General features: G+C 40.3%; 1 protein-coding gene across 1 annotated transcript in view; it reads right to left on the minus strand.

The window, feature by feature from the left end:
• LOC137259304 (uncharacterized) overlaps positions 1–14,117 on the minus strand; it is a 67,995-nt gene that overhangs the window by 18,311 nt on the left and 35,567 nt on the right. Inside the window, exons 6-8 of the mRNA XM_067796935.1 lie at positions 10,947–11,060; positions 8,055–8,189; positions 1,594–1,763 (exon numbers count right to left, since the gene is read on the minus strand). Coding sequence (XP_067653036.1) covers positions 1,594–1,763; positions 8,055–8,189; positions 10,947–11,060 — 419 coding nt within the window. The remainder of the gene's footprint in view (positions 1–1,593; positions 1,764–8,054; positions 8,190–10,946; positions 11,061–14,117) is intronic.

Consider the following 14,117-nt stretch of genomic DNA (forward strand, 5'->3'; position numbering starts at 1 on the left):
CTTGCGTTCCGTAACTTCTTTTGAACATTGTATCAGAAAGCCCCAAAACATCGATCTCATTAATTCGTTGCAAACTGTGCTATGTTGTCGATAAGTTGATTAAATACTCATAGTTACACAGTCTCATCTAGAAAGAGGTCAACTGCAACATATGTCTTATTTGGACTAGACTTTCACAATAATGTACAAATTTTGTGGGTTTTTTGGAGTCCCATTCGGCACCTAATCGCCAGCACACAAAAATGGAAATGGTACAAATTGCAGTCTACACTGCGCACTTTGTGTACCCCTCTGATAAGTGTTAGTTTTGCCGGCTCCCACGGCCAAAGGTATGAATGCACATCGCCATTTACAAAGTGGTCAAATGTAGCATATATCATATTTGGGGTTGCACTTCCTTAATAATTCTTTGAGCTACCTGTTCGACAACCGCAAAAAATGAACTAACATGGAACACAGGGATCAAGGTTTTACCTCGAGACAACCAATGTTCGATACATCAAAGGATCCTTGTGATGATATCTCGCCTCGATATTACTGAAATAGTGTTAGGCCATTCGAATCGATTTAATCACAACCCGTGAACTCACTTAACGTAGCAATGGACATTCGCCAGTGACCACGTTTAGAGTGAGTGAGTGAATGAGTGAGTTTAGTTTTACGCCGCAGTGAACAAAATTCCAGCTATACGCCGGCGGTCTGTAAATATCTAGTCTGGACCAGACAATCCAGTGATCAACATCATGAGCATCGATCTGTCCAACCGGGAACCGATGACATGATCTGACCACCCGATCTGACCACTATGCTTGTCGTAAGAAGTGACCAACGGGATCGGGTGGTTCATAATGGTGACAATTGGTCATCAGCAACCCATGCTCGTCGTAAGAATAGGCCTTCAGGAACCCATGCCTGCCATAAAAGGCGACTATGCTTGTCGTAAGAGGGGACTAACGGGATCAGGTGGTCAGGCTCACTGACTTCTTTGATACATGTCATTGTACTGCGAAGATTGATTATCATGATGTTTATCGACCCGTGAAGGTCCCGGGGTAGTCCCGGGGCCTTCAGCAACCCATGCTTGCCATAAGGCAATACGGCGACTATGCTTGTCGTAAGAGGCGACTAACGAGATCAGGTGGTCAGGCTCGCTGACTTGGTTGACACATGTCATTGGTTCCCAATTGCGCAGATCGATGCTCATGTTGTTGATCACTGGATTGTCTGACCGTAGCCATGAGATTTAGAACTAAAATATTTTTTTTAATATGGTCGTAACTTAAGACAAAAATCTATAGCATATAACATATTCTTATATGAATATTTGTTCATTTAGGCGATTCGTCACAGGTGGTGTTTGTGTCATGTTCAAATTATTTTCTATGCTTGTGCTACATTCTTGTAAAATGCAAGACGTTTCAATCATTTAACAGATAACGAAGAGAGGGTAAGGTCTTAAATCGCTCCCAACAATAGCGGCATCAAAAGTCCGATTTCCACTTTGCACCCATTTCCCGCTTTAAAGCCATTACGTCTTCAAGTCACCGCAGACTGGAGCCTAGTCGCCCACACATCCCAAATAATTCTGGTTACCTGTTGTTTGATTCCTCCAATGACATCGCCTCTTTCATGACAGTCTCCAAAACTTGTAGTAAAAGAAGATACCGGAAGCTGGTTTGACAGTCATTGCTGTACGCGATATTGATTGGACGGTTTTGTTCAGTGGTCCCGGAAGTGACGTCAAATCCCATTTCCACCAGCCTCTGATTTAAAGAAAATATATACATATGAAAGTATATGAAAATAATGTAAATAGAACAAAGACGTTGAGCTTTGAAGAGTTCAAAGAACGTTCTACGACACTTGCACAAAAGGTGGCATGCAAAGCTTCTTAAACACTTTCAAGATGCTTTATGGCAGACTTGTAAAGGTCAAGTCTATATTTCACTCATCAGAGATGAAAAAAAAGGTCCGACGACTTTCCCTATTTATAAACGTTTCGGGAACTCCAGAGTATTTTATGGATGAACAATTGGTGTGCCTCCGCGTGTGTTTATGGCGGTGTGGATGGTAAGCGTTGGCGTTGTTCATATTTTGTAATTGTAAAATTGTAAAATAATTGTAATTGTAAAATATTAATGGGCGTCAGTACATTATGGATTAGTTAGAATGCCAGAATATATTTGTTTTTGTTACGTAACCGATATTGACGACAATACCGATTACTTATTTCTGATCCTAATGATCCGGGTTAGAATTGGTCTTCACTAAACCATGCTTGTCGTAAGAGGCGACTAACGGTATAGGGTGGTCGTGCTTGCTGACTTGGCAGATACTTGCATCGTTTCCCAAATGCTGTGACTGATGCTTATAACGCTAATCACTGGATTGTCAGGTTCAGGCTCGATTATTTACAGACCGCCGTCATGCAGCCGAAAGGTTGCTGAGTGCGACAGCGTTAAAAAAAAACAAAGAAAAAAAACAAGCCACTCCTTTAAGTCGTTTGAATAGTGGCCATTTTTGTCACACAAATCACAACGTGCCGGTGTGATTGTTAGTCCATTTTAGTTTTGTGTGGTGTTTAAATCTAGTGATGATTATGCTGGAGTGTTATAAGCTGTTCACTGGTCCCTCGGGGACCCAGTCTAAGTAAACTTACCCGCAGTACTTTTCGTTACACTCCACTACTGAGTCTAACAAACCCTTATGGGAAGTCGCGTCAGGTAACCTTTGAGATTGACCAATCAGAACACAGCTTACCAAATCGCGAAAGTGGACATTCGCACATACTTTCGAACATTTTTCTCGAAAAGGTTTCATACCCGAACGATTCCGAATGCTATATTGCGTACGCTCGCTTCCGGGTGATGCACACGGCGTAACTACAACCATGACAATGGTGAGTAAACAGAGGAACATGAAGTTAGAAACGGATTCGGGATTCGGGATTCGGGATGTATGTATGTATGTATGTATGTATGTATGTATGTATGTATGTATGTATGTATGTATGTATGTATGTATGTATGTATGTATGTATGTATGTATGTGTATGTGTATGTATGTATGTATGTATGTATGTATGTATGTATGTATGTGTATGTGTGTGTATGTGTATGTATGTATGTATGTATGTATGTATGTTTGTATGTATGTATGTATGTACGTATGTATGTACGTATGTATGTATGTATGTATGTATGTATGTATGTATGTATGTATGTATGTTTGTATGTATGTATGTATCTATGTATGTTTGTATGTATGTATCTATGTATGTATCTATGTATGTATCTATGTATGTTTGTATGTATGTATGTATGTATGTATGTATGTATGTATGTTTGTATGTATGTATGTATGTATGTATGTATGTTTGTATGTATGTATGTATGTATGTATGTTTGTATGTATGTATGTATGTATTTACCTATGTATCTATGTATCATGTATCTATGTATGTATTATGTATCATGTATGTATCTATGTATCTATCTGTGTATCTATGCATGTATCTATCTATCTATTTATGTGTCTATGTATCTATGTATCTATCTATGTATCTAGGCATCTATGTATGTTTCTATGAATCTATGTATGTATATATCTATCTATGTATCTATGTATGTATCTCTGTATCTATCTATTTATCTATGTATCTGTCTATGTATCTATGCATCTATATATGTATCTATGTATCTATGCATCTATCTACGTATTTATGTATCTATATATCTATATATTTATGTATCTATGTACGTATCTATAAATGTATCTATATATCTCTGTATGTACCTGTGTATCCATGTATCTATGTATGTACCTATGTATCTATCTATGTATCTATTTATCTATGTATCCATCAATGTATCTGTATATGTATCTATGCATCTATCTATGTATGTATGTATCTATGTATCTATGTATCTATGTATGTATCTATATATCTATGAATATTTTATTTTCAGATTCGGTATTTGAATCCCGAATCTGAATATTGTTTTCAGATTAGCCCGAATCCCGAATCCGTTTCTAACTTCATGTTCCTAGTAAAAAGTCGCTGAAAATGGTGTTTTTGGCAATGTTCAAGGGTGTCATCTTGCGGAAATATTAGCTAATGGTAACCATGTCAACAGAAACCCCAAAGCGTATAAGCTGCAGGTCTAATAATTGTGTTATATCCGATTTTTGTTTGTGGAGGGATCTGTGTCAGTGACCTGAATATTTTGAAAGTCCCTCCGATCCCTAAATAGCAGCCGTTGTCTGATTGGTTAAATCTATTTAACCGTCTCGCATTTGATTGGACGGTCATTGGTCACTCTAGGTTAACCTGACTCGACCTTCTACTAGGCTTTGTTAGACTCAGTGGTGGAGTGTAACGAAATGCATTGAGACTAAGTTTACATAGACTGTCGGGGACCATGGCTTGAGGTACCCTCGATGTTTGTTTATGTTCCCCGAAGGTCTACGTCCCACACTTATGTATTTGAATCATGACCAAACACATTTTGCATGACACAACATGTAACATAGCGATTTACAACCGTCATAACAACGAGCGATTTTGACAGAAACATCTACGAAAACAAGTCGTAACTCGGAAGCTAAGCAAAGCAGGTGACAAGATCTAATGACAGAAGATTGTGAAAACGTTTTCGTTTTTCACAACAACTGTCACTATTTCAGGTTTAGACATGATAGTTTACCCCCGGAAATGCTCATAGTCATATCTCACATGACGTCACGGAGGCGTGCCTCTCTGATTGGTTGACATTTCGTTCGGAGTGAATTGTACACTGTTGTCAATAAGGTCGATTTAAAGTAATTAAATGTAGAAACGAGCAGTTGTAATGACGGGGTTTAATCTACAACGATGTCGATAACACCTGTTTATGTATTTGTACTCCACTCGAGTAACCGTGATCTTTAAAGCGTTCATTAGTCATGCCGAAGACCTGAGTACAATGTGTGTCTCCCATTTTTGTGGGAGAAAAGCCCGGAGTAATGCAGGTTTCACAGTTGTGCAGTTATGAAAGCTACTATTTCTGACTCGCTTTGCGAAACACAAACATGAAACGTAAAGTTTTTATAAAGATGCAGAGATCATAAAGTGAGTGAGTAAGAACAGACAATCGAGTGACCAGCTGCTGAAGCATCGATGAATTGGGAACCGATGGCATGTGTCAACCCAATCAGCGAGCCTGACCACAGGAACCCATTAGTCGCCTCGTACGACAAGCATGGATTTCTGAAGATCAATTGTAAGTGAAATACGATCCAAACCAAAAACTTTCATAATTCTGGCAGCTGGAAAATTGTATCCTTGAGTTGGTTGCGCCATCAAGTTCGCAACTGACAACAGATAGAAGAAACTAAATGAATTACCATACTTGACCTCAGATAAGCATCAAATCGTATTAAATTACAACGATGGCGGCAGACATTTTGCCATTAAAGATGCTGCCGTGTCATATACCTCGACACAAATGGACGTTCCGATGCTTAATGGATCGGGCAGGATCTGTGTCTGCATGTCAAAGTATTTCGCCGGCGCCGAAGCAAACAAACACATTTACAAGGGTCTGATGCACAAGCAAAAAGCTGTGAGAATCTTGGATTCGACCTCAGGAACTTAGGATCGGGAAATAAGGAAAACTAACTTGCTGTACGTCCTCGGGCTGAATGTGTGGGTGAACCAGCACGGTTGTTTAGCAATAATCCAGCATAGCGAGGTACATAATATTGTATTCATGCTCAGATCCGAACCGTGTTCTTCATGCATCACGAACGAACGCTTTAACACTCAAACCACTTGACTACCCTCCGCCTCTGAAGTCTAATATTATTCCTTATCGTCTAAAACATGCATGTGTTTGGAAAACCAGAAAAGCATAAATATGAGAAATAAAGTTTTAGCCATACTTTGTCAAGTGATACAAGACTATGCTTCAAGCATAGGTTTCCGCAGCGTAAAACCAGGGCCCATTTGCACAACTGACATAAGCCTATGTTGGAGAATGGGAGTTACGTATAGGAGAAAACGTGCCTCCGAGGTTTTGGTAGACAATGTCAAACCGAGAGGAGGGATTTCCCGAAGTGTTTTCTCTATCACATATACCGTCAATGATGGGTAATTACAATGTAGATGATCATTTAATGAAGCTACATAACTATAACTGAAGTGTACGTAAAGTCAATTTAATGACAGTAACTGTAAGTAGAAAATTTAACTCGTTCCGCTTCATCTGCCTACGGATGAGAGAAATGCGGTTCTAATCTCGCTTCGGAAAACTATAATATTGTGACTTAAATCTTGAACGATATTTTTCAGTTGATTTCAGACACACATGTATCATTTGAATGTTGATGTTCATATAAAGTTAGGAAAAGTAAACCCTGGGCAGCGGTCTTACTGGCGAAAAGTAAAACCTGTCCCTCCAAAACAAAAACCTCAAATGCGGTTGTTCCGGGGAAACAAGGGATGACCTAGTATATAGTGTTTATATAATCATTGTAGCGTTAGGATTGTGGAGGAGGGTCCTAGAATATTGGTGAGTGCGGTAAACAAGAAACAAACAAACGTGGACATAATTCGTGGGTTTTGAGTGATATCACTCTACGATTTGTTTCCTGAGCAGGCAGAGAAAATAAAATAAACATTGTTTGGACAATGTCAGCTGAGACAGATGTCTACTTTTACACAGGTTCCAATTTGACGCCATAACCGATTCCATGCCAAAGAAAGAAAATCGCGTGACAGAAAATTCGACAGAAATGCAGAGAGACACAGCATTCCTGACACGTATAATGACATTAATTTGAATGGGGCTTTTCGAACAGAATATGTTTACAGTGTGCATTCTCTTCGAATTTTATACCAAAAAATGCGCTGCCTTTTTCCAATTCGAATTTTGTCATGGTGGTTTTGTGAAAAATTTATGCAAAGAAAAGTGAATTCTCCAACATATCATACACAGGTTATCGTGTAGTTCTTTCGTTACTTCGTCCTGAACTTGGTCAGAGATGAGAATAGGTGAAGTAAGTGAATGAGTTATCAATATCACGGAGGGGGACACCCGACATACCGCTTGTTCTGGCTTGACACAACCAGCAGGTCCCGTTAACTTCATTACATAGGGGAGAAGCGTGTAAACCATTTGTAGCTTCTTTACTAATGAAAGTTAGGACATTGCTAACGATTTCTCGACGAGGTCCCGGGGTAGAGTAGGCCTTCAGCTACCCATGCTTGCCATAAAAGGCGACTATGCTTGTCGTAAGAGGCGACTAACGGGATCGGGTGGCATATGTCTTCGGTTCCCAATTGCGCAGATCGATGCTCATGCATGTTGTTGATCACTGGATTGTCTGGTCCAGATTCGATTATTTACAGACCGCCGCCATATAGATGGAATATTGCCGACTGCGGCGTAAAACTAAACTCACTCACTCACATTTCTCGATAATGAGATGTCAAACGGCGTCCATTTCTCGGCTGTTAGGGAATTTGTACTTTAATCCCAAATGCGACAAAGGTACATCAGTATTCAGGTCAAGCTGTTGGCTTCACATATTGGAGAATCGAACCCGAGTCTCCGATATGACCAGCGAACGTTCTAACCACAAGGCCACCCAGAAGCACTTCATTTAATATTCTGTCAGCGGTTCGGTGGTGGGGATGGTGGTTGTGGTTGTGGTGGTTGTGGTTGTGGTGGTTGTGGTGGTGTTGGTGGTTGTGGTTGGAGGTCGAAACCGAAGAACGTGACCGTCACAAGAAGCGCTATGTGAAGCTTTACATATGTGGAACATCATGTGAAGCGTTACGTGAAGCAATGTATTTTGTAATATTTACAAGGGGAGTTCAATTAAGATCCCTTGGTAATAGAAAACGTGGCAAAGGTAAGTTTCTTGACATTACCGAACGGGGCCTGACAGAAAGCTATATTACATTAACTTAAGAACATTAGGCTTTGAGTCGTTCCCAAACCCTAACTTTGTCGCTTTTCGGTGTGAAGACAGGCAGCCTCCTGAGGCCCTGACCTTGGCACGAGTCATACCTGAAGACTGCTGATGTCGTCTCGTTTCGCCGCCACGTGACTCGGGTTTCCACGTTTCTCTCGCAACGGCATGGACGTCGTGGAACCAGCTGTCAGCGTTGAAAGATGATCCAGAAGAGCATCTGCTATTGCCTTCTGAAACACGAGGAGGAAACATAAGAATCATGATACTGGGTCAGTAACGACAGATGCAGGTGCACACGTTATCGAAATTTCGCCCCAAGCAGTGACTTGTATTCGTTTGACATTTGCAGTCAAGTATTTGTTGATACTTTTTATTTGTTGATAAAAGCCCCGGCGTGAAATTGTGTCCATTCACTCACTTTAAAAGCAGCATAACTATATCACTCTTATGTCGTGATGATTAAGTTGAGTATGTGATTTCACAATGTCATTTATGTCATTTATATTTATTTATGTCAAATATAACGTGTTATAACTGAAATTACACTTTCATGGTCAAGTACAGATTCTTGTACTTTGGTTGGGTTGGCCCTATCCGGGATTCGAACACAGGCCCTCAGTCAGGTCATCGCCAGTGTACAAAGTCAGCCACCTACCCCGCTCAGCCACTTTACTTTACTAACAAAGCGTACGTAATCCCAAATATAACACGTCATTTGAGTATCTCAATAAAATCAAAACGTGAATCCGATATTTTGGCGGCCATCTTGGATATAGAAACATCTTGATTATTCGATATCATTGCTTATCACTTCTTTAAGTCAGGAAATAATCATGCCTGGACCAGACAACCCAGTGATCAAAGTCAGGTGAGGTCACAACGCCGGGAATGCACGTGTGTGTGCGCACGTGCGTGCGTGCATGCGTGTGTATCTCCTGTTGTCTTGTCCGGACGAAAGCCGATGTTTAAGCGCTAGCCCATTATGCCACCATTAGGCAATTTAATATGGGTTTCAGACACAGCATAGTGACTACGCGGTACCCAGTCATTGGATGATCAGTATAATCCCTTACTCAACACATAATTGTAAGCCCGAACAGGACGCGCGATCACGTCCTCCGTGTCATGTTGAGCTCCTTCTCCAGACTGGTATTATGTCAGACAAACGCTCGTTGGATGTCCACTATGAAAATGCCGGAGTGGTCAGATGTGAGTAAATGAGTTTGTTTATACGCCGCATCGCAATATTCCAGTTATATGTCGGCTGCCTGTAAAGTCTGGACCAGACGATCCAGTGATCAACAGCATGAGCATCGATCTGCGATCTTTTATGGCAAGCATGGGTTGCTGAAGGCCTATTCTACCCAGGATCTTCTAGTGAAGGCCACCATCAGCGTCGGTCTACTCATTTGGGATCCGATCACGTGTGGCAACCAGGTCAGCGAGTCTGACTAGCCGATCCCATTCGTCGGTTCTTAAGACAAACATGGGTTACTGTCGATCAAATCTAACCCTGATCTACAAGGGTGGGTCAGATATGCTGACCGCTGAGGTTACTGAGTTCAGATGGAAGCCGTGCACGTTCTGCACGTGCTTTCTGAACGTTTTAGGATAATTTTAGTGCGACATACAATTGCGTGCGGCTGTTTGATATAAAACCTTTATATTCGGATTTGATCCAAGACTTCGTGAATACTTTTCACTGCGACGCATGTCATCGTATCCCGGTTGAATAAGTCGACGCTCATGATGTTGATCACTTAATTATTCGGTCCAGACAAACCATTCACTGCGCATGATTGTTTTCGTTTCTCAATCTCAAAGCTGTTTGGCTTGCTGACTGTTTATAATTATGTGTCAGACTGATCGCCATTTGTCATAGACGTGTGTAGCTCTTGGAAACATGTTCAGCTGTGTTACCATGGAAACAGATATGACATCATCCATTGTAGCATATCGTTAATGACGTCACACCAGGCGCAGTCAAAAATACGTGACATCACGTGCACTATTAACTGAAGGTATTCCATAAACGTTAATAATCATTATAAAATGAGTGATTGAATGACAGTGAGTGGCCTGGTTGCACGAGAGCATGCGTGCATTCAACCGCCAGTGTTTGAGTGAGTATGACTTTACACTGCAATGTTATAAAATTCACTTTGGGCGACACCAAAAACTTGCCTTACACTTAGTCTAAAGTGTGAAAACCTAGTCACGTCGTTTAAATGTTACAGAGAAAATATTCCACAATGTCCTTGTACAGTTATTCCTGGAGAAACATCTGCCATTTATATAACATAAGGTGGTTACATATTACACTGAGGACAAATGCTACTCCCGCAAGGTCTATGCGCTAAGGTGGCGCTCAGGTAGCATAGTGGCTGAAACGTTCGCTCATCACACCGAAGGCCCGGGTTCGATTCCCCACATGGGTACAATGTGTGAAGCCTATTTCTGGTGTCCCTTGCCGTGGTATTGTTGGAATATTGCCAAAAGAGGGGTACAACCACACCCACTATACGATAAGAGCACATTTACGTAAACACCAGACAAGTCACAACACTAATATATTATTATTAGGATATTTATACAGCGCACATATTCATGCAACAATAGCTTGCTCAAGGCGCTGGTATTTGATTCCCTCGATCACTAGATGTCCATTTCAGCGTCACATAGTATTATCAATCTCAACTCCCTGGGGAGTATACAACTCTTCCTGAAACTAGCTGCACCAAGTTTTTTTATTGTGGCTTTTTCATCCTAAAGGGGTAGCCAATTCACAGTTGGTGGGAGGGAGGTTAATAATAACTATCATGGAAAATGTTCGGCTACAGACAACACGAGGCATGTATTCAGTTGCCCGCTGGACAAAAAGTAAACAAAGTAAAAGTAAAAGTAAACAAAAAGTAAACAAAGTAAAAGTAAAAGTAAACAAAAAGTAAACAAAGTAATAATAATATCCTCGAATCGACAAGACGTACCTGTCTAGACTGTATTGCAGTAGACAGTAGACTGGAGAGCTCTGACAAACAGGTTTCCGAGGAGTCCGGCAGGCATTTCTGTAGTAACACCTTCATGCAATCTACTCGTCCCAGCTGGAAGTGAAAAACAAATCTGTTAAGACGCATATCTAGGTCAGTGTCCCAGTTACACAATATATGTGCATATCAACGTCAAAATGTGTTTCAGTTAAAGATCCGCCTCAGACTTCTCTTTTAAACTTCTTACACGGAAACGAAAAGCACTCAACCACTTCAAAAACAGTGTAGTAAGAACGACCCTCCTAACCCGCCCCAGGCTCCTACCACAATATCAGAAAGCATGCATGCCCGCCTTTACCAAAAGAAGAACATGCGGGTGATGGAGTGGCCCAGATGTTAAAGTGGTTGACTCATCACAACAAGACCTGGGTTCGATTCCCCAAGTGGGTACAATGTGTGAAGAAGCCTATTTCTGGTGTCTGGGTGTTGTTGGAACATTGCTAAAAGCGACATAAAGCCGTACTCACTCACTCACTCTAATTCCCCTGGTTAGGTCAAAAGAATTGCAGATACATATAATGTTACACAAAACCGATCTGGTATTATATATTGTTCGTTCTGCTGTCCCACACAGTGATATTGCTTGAATATTGCTAAGAACGGCGTTCACTCACTCACTCACTATTATTGTTCGACAATTAACAGTATCTTATTACACATAAATGTAATACTACAATTTAATTGACTAAATAATGTTTCTCATGTTCCTAATTAAGGTGCATAGCATATGAGATCAACCCGAACCTTCATAGCCAAAGGTAAACCATGTTTAGACACGAAGATCTTTAACAAGCTTTGTTTGTAAATGTTTGTGAATGGATTTCACAGCCGGTATCAATGTTTGCTGTGGACGAAAACACTTAAATGGTGACATTAACAACTGATATCAGTATCTCTGTGCCATACTTTCCTAGACAGCATTGTTTCATACACTCAGTGTCATTTCGAAAGTGGCCAAATGTTTGAGCAGCAAATGTAATATTTGGGATTACACTTCCTCTGGTACTACCTAGTACAGATTCTAGTACTCAGATGTAGCACGTGTAATATTTGGGATTCTACAGATATTAAACAAATATTTAACATGTTAGAAAATCAGAGGTATATAACGTGAGTATATACCTCTGGATGACTTTGATAAACCAATGACAATCCAGTATTTACAGAAGTCATGGTAGAATCCCAAATATTACATGTGCTACATCTGAGTACTAGAATCTGTACTAGGTAGTACCAGAGAAAGTGTAATCCCAAATATTACACGTGCTACATCTGAGTACTAGAATCTGTACTAGGTAGTACCAGAGGAAGTGTAATCCCAAATATTACACGTGCTACATCTGAGTACTAGAATCTGTACTAGGTAGTACCAGAGGAAGTGTAATCCCAAATATTACATGTGCTACATCTGAGTACTAGAATCTGTACTAGGTAGTACCAGAGGAAGGGTAATCCCAAATATTACATGTGCTACATCTGAGTACTAGAATCCGTACTAGGTAGTACCAGAGGAAGTGTAATCCCAAATATTACATGTGCTACATCTGAGTACTAGAATCTGTACTAGGTAGTACCAGAGGAAGTGTAATCCCAAATATTACATGTGCTACATCTGAGTACTAGAATCTGTACTAGGTAGTACCAGAGGAAGTGTAATCCCAAATATTACATGTGCTACATCTGAGTACTAGAATCTGCACCAGGTAGTACCAGAGGAAGTGTAATCCCAAATATTACATGTGCTACATCTGAGTACTAGAATCTGCACCAGGTAGTACCAATGAAAGTGTAATCCCAAATATTACATCTCCTACATCTGAGTACTAGAATCTGTACTAGGTAGTACCAGAGGAAGTGTAATCTCAAATATTACATGTGCTACATCTGAGTACTAAATCTGTACTAGGTAGTACCAGAGGATGTGTAATCCCAAATATTACATGTGCTACATCTGAGTACTAGAATCTGTACTAGGTAGTACCAGAGGATGTGTAATCCCAAATATTACATGTGCTACATCTGAGTACTAGAATCTGCACCAGGTAGTACCAGAGAAAGCGTAATCCCAAATATTACATGTGCTACATCTGAGTACTAGAATCTGTACTAGGGAGTACCAGAGAATGTGTAATCCCAAATATTACATGTGCTACATCTGAGTACTAGAATCTGTACTAGGTAGTACCAGAGGAAGGGTAATCCCAAATATTACATGTGCTACATCTGAGTACTAGAATCTGTACTAGGTAGTACCAGAGGAAGTGTAATCCCAAATATTACATGTGCTACATCTGAGTACTAGAATCTGTACTAGGGAGTACCAGAGAATGTGTAATCCCAAATATTACATGTGCTACATCTGAGTACTAGAATCTGTACTAGGTAGTACCAGAGGAAGGGTAATCCCAAATATTACATGTGCTACATCTGAGTACTAGAATCTGTACTAGGTAGTACCAGAGGAAGTGTAATCCCAAATATTACATGTGCTACATCTGAGTACTAGAATCTGTACTAGGCAGTACCAGAGAATGTGTCATCCCAAATATTACACGTGCTACATCTGAGTACTAGAATCTGTACTAGGTAGTACCAGAGAATGTGTAATCCCAAATATTACATGTGCTACATCTGAGTACTAGAATCTGTACTAGGTAGTACCAGAGAATGTGTAATCCCAAATATTACATGTGCTACATCTGAGAACTAGAATATGTACTAGGTAGTACCAGAGAATGTGTAATCCCAAATATTACATGTGCTACATCTGAGTACTAGAATCTGTACTAGGTAGTACCAGAGGAAGGGTAATCCCAAATATTACATGTGCTACATCTGAGTACTAGAATCTGTACCAGGTAGTACCAGAGGAAGTGTAATCCCAAATATTACATGTGCTACATCTGAGTACTAGAATCTGTACTAGGTAGTACCAGAGAAAGTGTAATCCCAAATATTACATGTGCTACATCTGAGTACTAGAATCTGTACTAGGTAGTACCAGAGGAAGTGTAATCCCAAATATTACATGTGCTACATCTGAGTACTAGAATCTGTACTAGGTAGTACCAGAGGATGTGTAATCCCAAATATTACACGTGCTACATCTGA

This window comes from Haliotis asinina, chromosome 13 (assembly GCF_037392515.1).
Source record: "Haliotis asinina isolate JCU_RB_2024 chromosome 13, JCU_Hal_asi_v2, whole genome shotgun sequence".
Classification (NCBI taxonomy): Eukaryota; Metazoa; Mollusca; class Gastropoda; order Lepetellida; family Haliotidae; genus Haliotis; species Haliotis asinina.